This window comes from Balaenoptera borealis, assembly GCF_965194805.1.
Source record: "Balaenoptera borealis genome assembly, chromosome: 11".
Taxonomy (NCBI): domain Eukaryota; kingdom Metazoa; phylum Chordata; class Mammalia; order Artiodactyla; family Balaenopteridae; genus Balaenoptera; species Balaenoptera borealis.
The window spans coordinates 13,567,626-13,583,167 of NC_138868.1; the positions used below are offsets into that span (position 1 = coordinate 13,567,626).

General features: G+C 41.7%; 2 protein-coding genes across 7 annotated transcripts in view; both read left to right on the forward strand.

Annotated features, from left to right (window-relative positions):
- Positions 1-3,989, forward strand: part of NUP160 (nucleoporin 160) — a 61,343-nt gene extending 57,354 nt beyond the window's left edge. For both annotated transcript variants that reach the window (XM_082341095.1, XM_082341098.1), the window contains 3 exons: positions 1,406-1,531; positions 2,317-2,421; positions 2,885-3,989. In XM_082341095.1, the coding sequence (XP_082197221.1) occupies positions 1,406-1,531; positions 2,317-2,421; positions 2,885-2,974 (321 nt within the window). In that variant the 3' untranslated portion in view covers positions 2,975-3,989. The remainder of the gene's footprint in view (positions 1-1,405; positions 1,532-2,316; positions 2,422-2,884) is intronic.
- A 6,876-nt stretch (positions 3,990-10,865) lies between these two features.
- FNBP4 (formin binding protein 4) overlaps positions 10,866-15,542 on the forward strand; it is a 39,212-nt gene continuing 34,535 nt past the window's right edge. For 2 of the 5 annotated variants that reach the window (XM_082341103.1, XM_082341104.1), the window contains exons 1-2: positions 10,866-11,190; positions 12,202-12,291. In XM_082341103.1, the coding sequence (XP_082197229.1) occupies positions 10,971-11,190; positions 12,202-12,291 (310 nt within the window). In that variant the 5' untranslated portion in view covers positions 10,866-10,970. The remainder of the gene's footprint in view (positions 11,191-12,201; positions 12,292-15,542) is intronic. The other 3 variants (XR_014231350.1, XR_014231351.1, XM_082341105.1) reach the window with 2 other exon arrangements.

Genomic DNA, 15,542 nt, shown 5'->3' on the forward strand with positions numbered 1-15,542 from the left:
AGTGACAATTTATGGAAATATACCGACTTATATACTTATAGCTTCTCAGTCTTAGCTAAAAACATTAAGAACAGTTTACTTCAGTCCTGTGAAGTACTGGGTGTTTAGATTTAAAGTTCTCCGTGTTGGTGATTAAGTTAATGCATGCTTGTGTGCTCACTGAACAATGAGTATGTATTTAGAACAATGAGTATATATGGGACACAGCATTCACTATTCATTACTCAAAAAATTCACAGGAGTGAGTGGAATTCTTTTCAAATTCTGCAACAGTGTTTCTTTCAGTTTCTGTCAAAATTGGGTCCTTGGGCCACCTGCATTAAATTATTTTGATGGTGGGCTTCTTCAAAATATAGATTCCTGGGCTCCATCCAGACTTACAGAATCAAATTACCTTGGAGTTGGGATCCAGGCTCTATATTTTAACAAGGTCATGATTTGATTTGATGCATGCTAAGTTTGAGAACTACTGTACCTGAAATACATTGGGCACAATAGGAGAAGAGAATATAAAGCTTAAGATCAAGAAAGTTAACCTGTTTATTTTTAAGTTAGAAAGTAGAGGGACTTCCCTGGTGGCACAGAGGTTAAGAATCTGCCTGCCAAGGCAGGGGACATGGGTTCGAGCCCCAGTCCGGGAAGATCCCACATGCCGCGGAGCAACTAAGCCCGTGCGCCACAACTACTGAGCCTGCTCACCTAGAGCCCGTGCTCCGCAACAAGAGAAGCCACCGCAATGAGAAGCCCGCTCACCAAAACGAAGAGTAGCCCCCGCTCGCCGCAACTAGAGAAAGCCCGTGCGCAGCAACAAAGACCCAATGCAGCCAAAAATAATTAATTAATTAATTAATTAAAAAAAAAGAAAGTAGAGAAGGCAGCTAAGATGGTAAAAGTTAAGATTGTGATCAAATCAGAATGTAGAAAGCGTAACTGACATAATTAGGAGAGCCCTTCCAAACTGAGGCTGTATCACTTTTCTCTCACCCTGAGTTAAATACAAATGTAATTCAAGCATTTAAAGTTGGTGATTCTTTTTAACTTCTTTCTCATTTGTCATTCATATGTTTCTGAGAATTAATGTGACTATGTTATCTCTGGTACTCAGCATTTCTGAGAAGGTTTGTTGACTTTTACTACTGTGGAAACGAAGTAGGAAAGAATTAAAATGTGTCTTAGATCACAGAAAAGGTGAGGAAGGCCACTTAACAGAAAGGGCCTCACAAGGTGCCCAGAGGTAACTGGGCTCTTGGGAATCCGACCCTCATCCCAAGATAAGTAAACTAAGGTGTTCGTTTATTTATAATGAAAAGTATAAATGCCAGGGAATCAGACACTCAACATCCTTTCGTCCATGCCCAGGTAAGATGGATGTTGGTAAATGTTCTTAATTACTAACTTTTTGCAGAAGGTTGATGCTGCTGCGTTGCTCCGTCTCTACTTAAACTATGACCTTTTAGAAGAAGCTGTGGATTTGGTTTCAGAATATGTGGATGCTGTATTGGGAAAAGGACATCAGTACTTTGGAATTGAGGTAGGCTTGTATCCACATTTCCTTTTTAAACTCTTTTTTTTTTTTTTTAAGGAATTCCTTTATTTTTATTTATTTATTTATTTATTTATTTATTTAATTTATGGCTGTGTTGGGTCTTTGTTTCTGTGCGAGGGCTTTCTCTAGTTGCGGCAAGTGGGGGGCCACTCTTCATCGTGGTGCGCGGGCCTCTCACTATCGCGGCCTCTCTTTTTGCGGAGCACAAGCTCCAGATGCGCAGGCTCAGTAGTTGTGGCTCACGGGCCTAGTTGCTCCGCAGCATGTGGGATCTTCCCAGACCAGGGCTCGAACCCATGTCCCCTGCTTTGGCAGGCAGACTCTCAACCACTGTGCCACCGGGGAAGTCCCCACATTTCCTTTTAATTCTGTATTATCACACTTTCCTTTTCCAAAGTTTTTTCAGATAATTTACATCTAAATTTCAGACTGGAAATAGTATCGTTCATTGACAATTTAGAGAAGAGTTTTGTTCAATGTGTTTATCCTTAATCAGCCTTAGCCCTACTTTAAGATAAAAGATGATATGAATTTAAAAATACATTTGACTTAACTAAGAAAAGGACCAGTTTCCCAGTTGAAAAGAGATGGGGGGTTCCAGTCATGTACTGTGTGCACACGTGTGTGTGCACACATGTATGCATACACACACAATTTCTTGTTAAAAAAAGTAAAGCATTTCATGTTATCAAATCCTGTGGAAATAGCTACCCAGAAGAAATGGTCCACTTTTCAGATTTTCTTCAAATAATAGATATTTTTCTTTTCAGTTTCCACTGTCTGCAACAGCTCCAATGGTGTGGCTCCCATACTCTTCCATTGATCAGCTTCTCCAGGCTCTGGGAGAGAACAGTGCCAACAGTCACAACATTGCAGTGAGTAAATCCTCTCCTGAGGCATTTTATATAAGCCCTTGCACTAGCAGTTACACCTTAAAGCTTGCTTTTCTGGTTCTCAAGGATTAAGGAGAGGGTGGAAGCCATTTATTGCCCTTCACATGCTGCCCAATCCCTTTATGAGATGATTAGTTAAATCAGATATAACCTCTCTGGTTCTGGGAAGAGAGCTAATAAAGCTTTTATTAAAAATACTGGTGTGATTTGCATATTTAGAAATTCGTTAGGAAAACAGGGTTGGAGTATTGTATATAGCAGTAAAGTCCAGTTATATCAGTGGAGTCACAGAGCAGACTCCTATACTGAATGGTGGTTAAATGAAGCACAATGGCTAACATCTTTATTAGAGGAAATCTGGTTGCTGAAGTCAAAGTGATTGATAACTTTAGGCTTTTTCAGTCCTTGACCTATTCTCCAATGATTCCCTTCTTTTCTCCTACAGCTGTCCCAGAAAATACTTGACAAATTGGAGGACTACCAGCAAAAAGTTGATAAGGCAACACGGGATTTATTATATCGTCGAAACTTGTGATCTGGATGGTTGCCCAGCCTTTGTAACTGCTTGGTGCCTCTTAGGGCTTAAGACTTTACCCAACAGGAAACCTGTACTCCAGGCCGGTTTTTATACCTGTAAATGATGTGTACAACAGCCAAGTCTGCATTCTGCACAAGAAAGAAGGGCAGATGAGTCACAGGACTTGTGCTTGCTGGTGGTGCTAACACAGTTTCTGGTTTTCAACCTTGGTCTCAGACAGCTGCTTTTGTATATGATTCACAAGCTTTTTTAGAGTTTATATTTTTTTAAACTACCGAAGACATTCTTTATCTGCAAATTAAAACCCACCTACACTTTCCAAAACAGCTGATGGTTGTTGGTTCGTTGTAGCTGACCACCAAAAGCAGTCACTGCAAATCCTTTCATTCTTCCCTATCACTTTTTGTATTTCAGTGGAATTATTTTGGTCCAGAACTGACATGTATTTTCTGTATTGCAAACAGAGGCTAATGATTTTGCATACCCTTTTCATTATTTATCGTGGAGTTTTTTTATGATCTTCAATAAAGTATTAAGTAATTTGCCTAGATTAAGCCTAACGTGATGACCAGCTGTTAAGGAAGATATCTTTTTTTTTTTTTTTAAAGGAAGATATCTTGAATCTGGTTCTGAGGCTAAAGTGGAATAAACTCTTAGCTAAGAAAAAATTGAAAATTTATCATCTGTAAAAGTAATAGATTTTCAAAGTAAATTCCATTAACCTCTATGATTTATGATAATCAAGCCGGACTTGATCATACAGGCAGTCTAATAATGTATTGGACCAAAATATAAACTTTCCTGGTCAGATTCAGAGGCATTCATGGCTACAAATTTGGGGGGGACGTGAAAAAACAAACTCTTGAATTTTATTCTGTATATTAAAATTTATCTTTTAAGGAAACCATCTGTATAGTACTTGCTTGTATGCCCTTTGATCTTTCTTGAGTTTTTCATAAGCATTTAATTTTTATGTCAATACCATATTTACATTATATATTTTAAATAACAATGTGAGTTTCCCTGTGGTACTGTTATTGGTAGATATTGCGGTATGCGACTCTTTTTTCACATTATCTCTGCCATGATTAATGCGAAGTGTTTGATGCAATTAGGGGCTGCAAGAGGTCTTGCCTTTCCAGCTCCATAAACTTGTGGCTTCCAACTGTAGCAAGAAATATATTTTGACCTGTATACACATATATAACCAAGAGAAAGCTTTCACAAAATATGTATCCTCACTTGATATATTTTCATGAGTGACTAATGGATGATAACCTACAACCTGAAAAATTTCAAACCCTGTTGTAGCCATTTCTGAAAGATAAGAAGTAGCTCAAGACTGGCCCTGTTGCAGAAAGCTGTTCATTTGCATTGTTGCTCAAAGCAGTGGTTTCCATGGTGGCAGTTCATAAGACACTGACCAGCTTTTCCTGTCCTCACTGTTTTGGTTCAAGACCTAGAACTCATGCTGGAGCCAGCCCAGCTCTTCTGTCAATTTTCTTCTACCTTCCTCACTTTGAAATCCAACCAGAACAGAAAGAAGGTGCCCACATTCTTTCACTTCACTTTTCTCATCACTTTGAGTCCGCAGTTTTGTTTTCTGGACCATGTGATGTATTAATAGCATCGTCTTTCCTCGTGTTTTTCCAACTCTGGCAATTTTCTGATTACAAATTGTTATTAAAAGGGGTCCCTTCTTTTTTAGGGCTTAACTACCATTAAATAGAGGTGTGACTCTTGGAGGAAAACTTCATAGTTCTTAAATAATTTAGCATAATGTAACTAGTAAGGTTACACCTTTCCAGCCTGTGACAGTAAAAGTAGGTACCATTTCTGTTAATAATAGAATTTATGGCACACAGAGTTTCATACTGACCATTCTTACCAAGTTTATTGCTATGATTTTTGTGATCTAAGAAAGCTCATTTGTTCTACAGAGCCGCCCATCAGTGAACACATTCTAGGTAACAGAATTAACCTAATTTACCTCAACCTGATAATACTTTTTTTTTCTACTAGAACACAGTATATATTATAGAAAATTCTAATATTTCTTTTAATCTTCACAGCTGTTTCCAATTTTGTACCTAAAAACAAAGATAGTCCTGCATTATTTTTTAATATAATCAGCTCATCATTAACCCTAAGCCACAAGAATATACCTTTCTGTGTCTGCACAGAACTCCAACATCAAAAGACATTTATTGTTCAAATGACCTATGCCAGTTTCTAGAGACTAAAAGTAGGTATTTCTTCCAGTAAATGAGGCTTCATGGTTTAAATGAACTTCCATGAAACACACAAGGTCAAATAATGTGGTGTAATAAAGAATATATCTGGTCTTCTTCCCCCTATTCCTGGCATAGAGATTATAGAACCCTTGTAGTTTCCTGAGTGAAAGAAGTCTTTGTTATGCTAATAAGGTGACTCTTGGCAGGGGGGCCCTTAGATAGCTTCAGGATAGGGCTAGTCCCTAGGAAGACCCACTCTGTGATGGTGAATATAGGGTTAGAACTTTGGGCCAGAAGGACAGGGCAGGGGGCTTGAGATTGAGTTCAGTCACAGTCACAGTGGCCAGTGAGTCAATCAACCATGCCTATGTAATCAAGTACCAGTAAGAACTGGACACCAAGGCTGAATAGAGCTTCCTGGTTGGAGAACACATTAATGTGTTGGGAGGGTGACATGATGACTCCACAGAGAGACAGCATGGGAGCTCTGTGCTCCCTCCCACACCTCACCTTGTATTTTTTTTTTTTTTTTAATAAATTTATTTATTTATTTATTTTTGGCTGTGTTGGGTCTTCGTTTCTGTGCGAGGGCTTTCTCCAGTTGCGGCTAGCGGGGGCCATTCTTCATCGCGGTGCGCGGGCCTTTCACTATCGCAGCCTCTCTTGTTGCGGGGCACAGGCTCCAGATGCACAGGCTCAGCAGTTGTGGCGCATGGGCTTAGTTGCTCCGCGGCATGTGGGATCTTCCCAGACCAGGGCTCGAACCCATGTCCCCTGCATTGGCAGGCAGATTCTCAACCACTGCGCCACCAGGGAAGCCCTCTTTTTTTTTTTTTAATAAATATTTATTTGGCTGCACCAGGTCTTAGTTGTGGCGTGTGGGATCCTCATTGCCGCGTTCAGGACCTTTTAGTTGCAGCATGTGGGATCCAGCTCCCTGACCGGGATTGAACCTGCGCCCCCTGCATTGGGAACACAGAGTCCCAACCACTGGACCACCAGGGAAGTCCCTCACCTTGTGTCCTTTATAATAAAACTGGAATCAGAAGTATAGTGCTTTCCTGAGTTCTGTGAATGCTTCTAGAGAATTAAAAAATGTGAGGAGGTCATGGGAACCCCTGATATTACAGCCAGAAAAAAGTGTGAGTGGCATGGGGACCTCATGTGGAGCTGGCTTCTGTAGTAAGGGCAGTCCTGTGTGGGACTGAGCCCTTAAACCTGATGTTAACTCCTGGGGGTTATCCTCAGAATTGAATTGATCAAAGTACACCCAGTTGGCAGTGAGACAGTAAATGACTGTTGACCTAAAAAAAATATACTGCCAGTTATTTCTCCAGCAAAGATAGATTTATTCGGAATCATCAGACAATTGCAATCCAGGGTCTTGCAACCATGGCATGCCATATGCAAGGCCCCCCAGGGCAAGGGAAGGAGCCGGGGAAGTTGGGAGAGCTATAGTAAACAAAGCACATGGCTTTTCATTGGCTGAGTCCTTGACAGGAAAGAAGAGTTTTCTTCCTATTGAGCTCTGCTATCATCCCAGGGCATGAGAGCTCCCAGTCCTAGTCTCCCAAGACTATTTAACTGAGGTTTCTTTTTTTTTTGATTTATTTATTTTTGGCTGCGTTGGGTTTTCGTTGCTGCACACCGGCTTTCTCTAGTTGCGGCGAGCGGGGGCTACTCTTCGTTGCGGTGCGCCGGCTTCTCATTGCGGTGGCTTCTCTCGTTGCAGAGCACGGGCTCTAGGCGCACGGGCTTCAGTAGTTGTGGCACGCAGGCTCAGTAGTTGTGGCTCGCGGGCTCTAGAGCGCAGGCTCAGTAGTTGTGGCGCATGGGCTTAGTTGCTCCGCAGCATGTGGGATCTTCCCGGTCCAGGGCTCGAACCCGTGTCCCCTGCATTGGCAGGTGGATTCTTAACCACTGTGCCACCAGGGAAGTCCGAGGTTCCTGTTTATTAATTTTTTACATGATAAAATTTAGATGAATTAACACACACAACCATAAAACTTCATTCTACACTGCTGAAGCTGGGACTTCTGTGGACAGTCTTCCTCTGCAGCATACCTCATGTTGAAGTTCCAAAAGCCAGAGCTTTAATATGGATTAGGAAGGTTGGCTTTTGAAATCAACATCAAATACAGAGTAAAGACATCGCCCACCAGTTGTGATTATAACTAAATATATTTGAAAATGCATGTTTATTTAAATGATTGTTCTTCCCAGGTTTCACTTGTCAAATGTAAGCTCTGATCATTTGATTTTACTAAAGCAACATTATCACCACAACCAAAACATCCTCAGTAATTCCAGAGCTGTTTAGGTCCCTGGCAATCAAAGAGCAGGCCTAATTTTTCTTTAAAGGGAGTGACTGACCATGTTTACTCACTCTGTGTGGAGACATAGTCAAACTTTCCTGTAAAACGCCAGATAATAAGTAGTTTAGGTTTTGTAGTCTACACAGGTCTCTGTCACATATTCTTTTTTTTTAATTGATTAATTTATTTATTGAAGTATAGTTGATTTACAGTGTTGTGTTAATTACCGCTACACAGCAAAGTGATTCAGTTATACATATATATATATATACATATATACATATATACATATACACATTCTTTTTTTATATTCTTTACCATCATGGTTTATCACAGGGTTTTTTTTTTTTTTTGGCTGTGTTGGATCTTCGTTGCAGTGCGCAGCCTTCTCATTGGCAGTGGCTTCTCTTGTTACAGAGTACAGGCTCTAGGTGCAAGGGCTTCAGTAGTTGCAGCACACGGGCTCAGTAGTTGCAGCATGCCGTCCCCAGAGCACACGGGCTTCAGTAGTTGCAGCATGTGGGCTCAGTAGCCGTGGCACACGGGCTTAGTTGCTCCGCGGCATGTGGGATCTTCCCGGACCAGGGCTTGAACCCGTGTCCCCTGCATTGGCAGATGGATTCTTAACCACTGCGCCACCAGGGCAGTCCTCTGTCACACATTCTTTTTTGTTTTGTTTTGTTTGTTCAACCTTTTAAAAGGTAGGCCTGGGATTTCCCCAGCGGTCCAGTGGTTAAGACGCCATGCTTCCACTACAGGGGGCGTGGGTTCAATCCCTGGTTGGGGGAAGTGGGGGAAGTAAGATCCCACATGCCATGCAGCACAGCCAAAAAAAAATTTTTTTTTAGTAAATAAATAAAAAGCAGGCGTAATTTAGCCATGATTTGTCCATTCTTGGTTCAGATCCTAATACCTTCTCTGAGGCCAAAAACAGCAAAACATGTCTCTAAAGCCAGTGGTTCTCAACCCTGGCTAAGCATTAAAAATAAAGAGCTTTTTAAAATAAAATTGATATGAGCCCTGCACTCTCACCCCTGATTCAGATTCTTATATTGCTTTAATTCCCTCCAGATGGTTCTCTAAACAGCCAGGGTCGAGAACCCTGGCTACAAACATTAACAGCTACCTCCAGAAATGTAAATTTCCCCCAAGGAAAACAGCCTTTCACATTTCTATGCACTGTGGTTTAGCTCATAATCTCAACTTGTTTACAGCCAGTTTTATAATAGGATCTGGACTTTCATGTAAACAAAATGCTCATTAGTAGTAATAATAGCTACTATAGAATAATTGCTTATTTTGTTCCTGGCTGCATTGCAAAGAGCTGAAAACTATGATGTAATTTAAACTTCACAACAACTCTATGGATACTGTCACTAACATTTTACAGTTGCAGAAACAAGTTCAGGGATGTTAAGAAACTTGTCATAGGGCTTCCCTGGTGGCACAGTGGTTAAGAATCTGCCTGCCAATGCAGGGGACACAGGTTCGAGCCCTGGTCCGGGAAGATCCCACATGCCGCGGAGCAACTAAGCCCGTGCACCACAACTACTGAGCCTGTGCTCTAGAGCCCGCGAGCCACAACTACTGAGCCCGCACGCCTAGAGCCCATGCTCTGCAACAAGAGAAGCCACCGCAATGAGAAGCCCGCGCACCACAGCAAGAGTAGCCCCCGCTCACCACAACTAGAGAAAGCCCGCACACAGCAACGAAGACCCAACACAGCCAAAAATAAATAAATAAAATAAATAAATTTGTTTTAAAAAAAGAAGAAACTTGTCATAGCAATCACATCTGGAAGGTGCTGGAGTTGAGTTTTGAATCCAGATGTTTGGCTTCAAAACTCCTATGTACAACTACTGTATTTCAACGCTTCTTTTAATAAATAAATCAGAAAAAAAGAAAGGAAGAGAGAAATCATTGGTGACAGCTTCAAAACAGCATATTCTCCCCTGATTCTAGCTGTTAATTTTTCAGAAGTCTTGGGAGTCTAATCTCAAAACACTCTAATCCAGATATTCCTCCCATAGGTGAGAAAAGGAAAGAACTCTTGCTACTTATTTCTAGTTTGTATATATTCATGCACTATATTCATTCAAAAATTGAGTGCTTGTGTTCCAGAAAGTGCACTTCAATACTGGGAACAAAACAGACAAGTCACTGCTTTCATGGCTTTTGCACTCAGCAACCAATTTAAGGGTTCATCTATAAATGAGGAATATGATCTATAAATTAGGAATAATGATATCTACCCTGTAAAGTTGTTGTGAGAATCAAATGCAATTCTACATATGAGGTCCTTAGACGGTATCTGACACATAGTAAGTGGTCAGTAAATGTTACGTATTATTAGCATGCTCTAGCAAGAACTGAGTGAGCGCTGGGAATATAAAAATATATTCCACTGGGGACCTCCCTGGCTGTCCAGTGGTTAAGACTCTGAGCTTCCAATGTAGGGGGTGTGGGTTCAATCCCTGGTGGGAGGCGCGGCCAAAAATATACCACTGGATTTCTTAAACTCAATTTAGAAGTGGGAGACGAGTATCAACGGTATCAAGTTGCTAGGGAGGGGCTCAGCATTGAGATAAAAGGTTCAGAGATGTTATGTCTGCAATGGGTGTTGAGGAAGGAAAGTAATTTTGCCACGCGATGCCGTAGTTTTTCCAACTAGTGTGAAGGAATAAAGGTGAGAGAACTGCTCCGAGTGGCTGGCTCCAGAATGGCACAGGGGAGAGGAGAGTGCTAAAGGAAGATAAATCGATTAAAGCGGCCACGTTGGGAAGGCTCCTGTAATCCATCACAATTTAGGCTCTACCCTCGTATGCACTACGTCTAGTGATATTTTTCCACCTGATAAGCCACACGATGAGACGTCATCTTTGTGCCCCAAGAAAAAATTCACAAAACCATAAAAGACCTACTATTCTACCTAATGTTCAATGTTATACCCAAAGTAAGCCACAATAATCAGGGCGAAACTTGGGGAAGGGCCTGGAAAGCAGCACAGCTTCCTAGGTGACAAACGACAAGAAACACACAGGCAAGAACGGGTACAAAATGGAGGACAAGACGATAGAAAAAAGACTCCGCAAAAACCGCATGGGTGGAGCCTGACGTAATTGGAAGCAAGTCTAAACTAACATCCTTCCGTACTATTGGCTTGACTCTGACCCTTTTTCCTTGTCCATTGGCTATCGGGTTCTTCAATGTGTCAAAACAGCCAATCGCCTAGCCCCGTAGGTAAAGTCCTCCCTGCGCCCCTGGGGGAGGAGCCAGAAGAGTGTACGGGATCCAAGGCGCTTGCGCGGGCGCGCGCTCCGCCGGTTAAAAGCGGATCCTTCTAGGAGGCGGTGTCGCAGTGTATGAATATTGATTACGCAGCGCCGCGCCGAACGCCCGCCCCTCTCGGTTGCCCGACGCTTGCAGCTCGCGCTCGGGCTCGCGATGGGGAAGAAGTCCCGGGCGGTACCCGGCCGTAGGCCCATCCTGCAGCTCTCTCCGCCAGGTCCGCGGAGCAGCACGCCGGGCCGGGACCCGGAGCCGGAACCCGACACCGAGCCGGACTCGACGGCGGCGGCGGCGCCCAGCCAGCCAGCCCCGGCGGCGCCGACGACGACGACCGCGGTCACTGCCGCCGCAGCCCCGGACGACTCACCTTCAGAAGGTAAGCGTGCGCGAGGGGCCGCGGCGCCTAGGTGGGGCGTCCGAAACTCGAGCTCGGGGCTCGCGGCCTAGGCCTCTCGGGCGAGTCCTAGGAGGAAGAGAAACCCGGGCGGGCGGTGTCCGCATCCGAGGCCTGTTGCGTGTGGCCTGCGGTGAGGACGGCTGTGAGCCCAAAGCTGCGGAAGGGGCGGCGGAGCCGTGTGCGCCCGGCCGGAGCCGACCCAGAGGCGCCATCTCTGGTGCAGGGATTGGCCCGGGCGCCCAGTCTGCTCAACGTCTATTCTTGGCTTTGAATAACTTACGGGGTAAATGTGAGAGTATGCGTTTCCGCGTCCTAGGCTTGGTGATCGTGGAACCTGCTGTTTTCTACACGGCATTGGCTTTTCCTTTTCGTTTTTGTTGAAATTGAGAGAGACCCTTTAGAAGTGAGCATACCATTTTTATTATGCCAGCTAAAGTGTAAGTAACCCCTAGTTGGCAGGTTTTCCAAAAATCCCTGGAGAGGTGGTGCTTGTGGGTTCCCAAGTACTTGTGTTTATCCCCAGAATGGCACTTGGGTTAAGATTAACCGGACTGTGCTATACTGCAGGGGCCAGACGCCGGAAAAGCCCCATTTCAGGTGTTAAAAAAAAAAAAAATCACGTTGGGTGGCTCTTGCGGAAAAAAATGCTCTAGTTGTGCTTTTTGTAAAAGCCTTCTGGTAGCCTGGAGAAGATTTATTCTGTGTGTGTGTGTGTGTGTGTGTGTTTTAACTTTGGATTATTTCAGATGTAATTTTTATATACGGTGTTTAAATTCTTAATGTTAAAGCCACTAGGCAAATGGAAGATTCTAGTTATACTTGTTTTCTTGTCCCCCAGTTATTTGGGTCAGTGATGAGTTACAGCTACCCTGTTTTTAAATTGATGAAATCTAGACTTGAGAAGTTACAGATTGTTTTGTCACCTGTATAGTTTTTTCTGTGTTCCATCGTCTGACTGTAGTTTTCTTTTGTTCGCTTTTTTAAATCCAGATGAACAGGAGGTGGTGGTGGAGGTTCCTAGAGTTCAGAATCCTCCCAAACCAGTCATGACCGCCAGGCCCACTGCCGTTAAAGCAACAGGTATAGTTTTTTTTTTTTCATCTTTTCTACATTAGGATCAAATTGTGTTTGTATATAGTGTTTTGATGAATGTTTCAGTGTTGCTAATTTATATTCCTCCCATAAAATGGAAATTTTAAATCTTTGTGAGGGCTTGTTGGTATATATACTTTAACCAATGTAAAGAAAATTTTATTTATTTATTTATGGCTGTGTTGGGTCTTCGTTGCTGCACACGGGCTCTCTCTAGTTGCGGCGAGCGGGGGCTCCTCTTCGTTGTGGTGCACAGGCTTCTCACTGCGGTGCCTTCTCTTGTTGTGGAGCACGGGCTCTAGGCACATGGGCTTTGGTAGTTGTAGCACGTGGGCTCAGTAGTTGTAGCGCCTGGGCTCTAGGGCACAGGCTCAGTAGTTGTGGCGCACGGGCTTAGTTGCTCCGCAGCATGTGGGATCTTCCCAGATCAGGACTCGAACCCACGTCCCCTTCATTGGCAGGCAGATTCTTAACCACTGCGCTACCAGGGAAGTCCCTTAACCAATGTAAAATTTGCTGCTCCCTTTTCTCTGTACCCAAAATCCTTTCTACTTCTTTTTCTACTGATGCTATTTTGTAACTAGTTTTCTAGCTCTCCACTATCTTGGCATTCTTTAGGGACACCAACAGTGTCTTTTCATTATGTTACTTTTCTAACACACAGCTTTGATTGGTACCTAGCAAATGTTTGTGCAGCTGAAAATTGCTCTTATTGAATATTTTTTAAGCATGAAGGAATATTTGCAGTGATGGTTTTGTAGACAAACCTGGGTTCAAATCACCACTCTAGCATTCATACTAAGACCTCAGGACATCATTTATCTGTAAAATAGATCTTACAGCCCTAAGTTATTTTGATGATTAAGTTGAAAAATATATGTAAGTTTTTAACACAGCAAGTGCCAAGAATGTTAGTTTTCTGTACTATTTATGTATCTTGAAAGATTAAAATATGTTTTGATAATAAATATTCTATAATTGATAGTAATTTTATTCTTCTGAATTTGCAGGACTTTTTGTATTATGTGACACCTGAAATAATAGATGCTTGTTGCCCCCTGCCCCCTATTTGCCACTTAAAAAAAAAGTGTGGGTTAGAAAAGGTAAAACCACGTTGTGAGAGCAATTTCAGAACTAGGAAATACCATTTTGTATTTGTAAACTACATATATTATTTCATTTGGGTCTTCTAAGAGTCATGTGCGATGGATAAAATTTAAATGTTCTACGAGAAATTTCCTTGGTTGCAATGTCAGTCAGCACTTCAGACCTTTATGTGCCTTGTGAACAGACATGTTTTCATTCTGTTCAGCTTCATCCTGCAACATAAGAATATATCAACTTTATTCATTTCTTACCTACTAGTTGGTATAACGCATAGGAAAAAGTTTAACAAAAACAAAAGGGAAGCAATTTTCCATTATTATTTGCATGACTTTGTGAAACAGTAGATACTCAAGAATTGATTTTTTTTTTAAATTTATTTATTTATTTATTTATTTTTGGCTGTGTTGGGTCTTCGTTTCTATGCGAGGGCTTTCTCTAGTTGCGACGAGCGGGGGCCACTCTTCATCGCGGTGCGCGGGCCTCTCACTATCGCGGCCTCTCCCGTTGCAGAGCGCAGGCTCAGCAGTTGTGGCTCACGGGCCTAGGTGCTCCGCGGCATGTGGGATCTTCCCAGACCAGGGCTCGAACCCGTGTCCCCTGCGTTGGCAGGCAGATTCTTAACCACTGCGCCACCAGGGAAGCCCAAGAATTGATACATTTTTTTTAAAGATGATTTTAGTTAAAGAATTTACTTTTATCACTATAAACATGCTGAATTTCTTTGCACAAAAATGAAATTTAAATGAAATATAAATTTTAAGTTATTAAAAGTATGCTTTTATAATATAGTAGAGAAGCTTATTTAGTATTTTTATGCTAACAAATATGGTAAATGCATGTGAAATTATCTAAGGGAAAATTTAGAATAAGTTCTGTTAAATTAGGCCAACAGACTACGATGATAGTCAACAGTATTTAAGCATCTTCTAGAAAAGGGTGTTTAATGTGGTTCCATAGATGAGTGTCAGACGTCTGTGAATCCACTGAAATTGCACACTCATGTGTGTCTTCCTGAGAGAAGGTCCACAGCTTTTATCATTTTGATTGTTAATAGCTTTCTATGACCAAAAGTTTAAAATCACTGTTCAGTGTTATGAGGAAATAATAGAATTTCTAAGGGGCATAAGGCACAGTTACTGTTTGAAGCTTATCAGGAAAGTAAAGTATATATCTAAGAAATAAATAACTTACTGCCCGATATCATTAGTTAATTTGCAAATTGTGTGACACTATCCATTAAGAGGTAAGCATATTGAGGTTTGAGGAGTCAGTACTCCTCAAAAAAGACTGCTAAGGACTGTGGCTCTGAAGAATGGCCTTGTTTCCTCTGGCTTCAAGTAGCAACAGCTTCTCAGTAGTAGTCTAGAAGCCTGGTCCTGTGAGGCTTTTGGCTTTCTAAGATTATGCAATTTTGTATAGTATTGTGAGATTTTTTTTTTTAGTGTTATTCTAAATGCATGCCTGTCTTTATTAATGTATAGACTAAATTTTCAGAGATGTAATTAGAACTTACTCATTTCGCAACTTGATTTTATCTTTTATTCCTTTAAAGTTACCTTTTGTCCCCTTAACATTATTTTATGTAATCCCATAATGGTCTGATTAATCATAAAGTGATAGTGCATCTGGCACTATGCTGTAATTTGCTTTTCCAGTCCCCTGTTTGAGAGCATTTGAGTTGTTTACAGTTTTTGGTTATTTAAATGAGGCTCCTAAAAGCTTTGTGCAAAAAAATTTTTGTAATTATTTCTTAGGGTTATATTTTCAGAGGTGAGATTATCTAGCTATAAGAAACTTGGAGAGTTTTGTAGTTCTTGGTATATGTTACCAGATTGTTTTTAAATATTGTATCACTTTATGGTGTCTCTAACAATGTTAAGTATGTGTCTTTCCCCCAAATGCTGCGTTTAATCGTTTTCATTTACTTTGCTATTTAATTGTCATTATGTTATCAGGAGTTTGGAAGAGGTTTTAAGTGTGTAATATGAAAAGCTCTGAGTTGAAGAGAAAAAGACTAGGTGGAGCCTTGGCTAAACTTTTTTTTTTTTAATAAATTTATTTATTTTATTTATTTATTTTTGGCTGCATTGGGTCTTCGTTGCTGCGCACGGTCTTTCTCTAGTTGCGGCGAG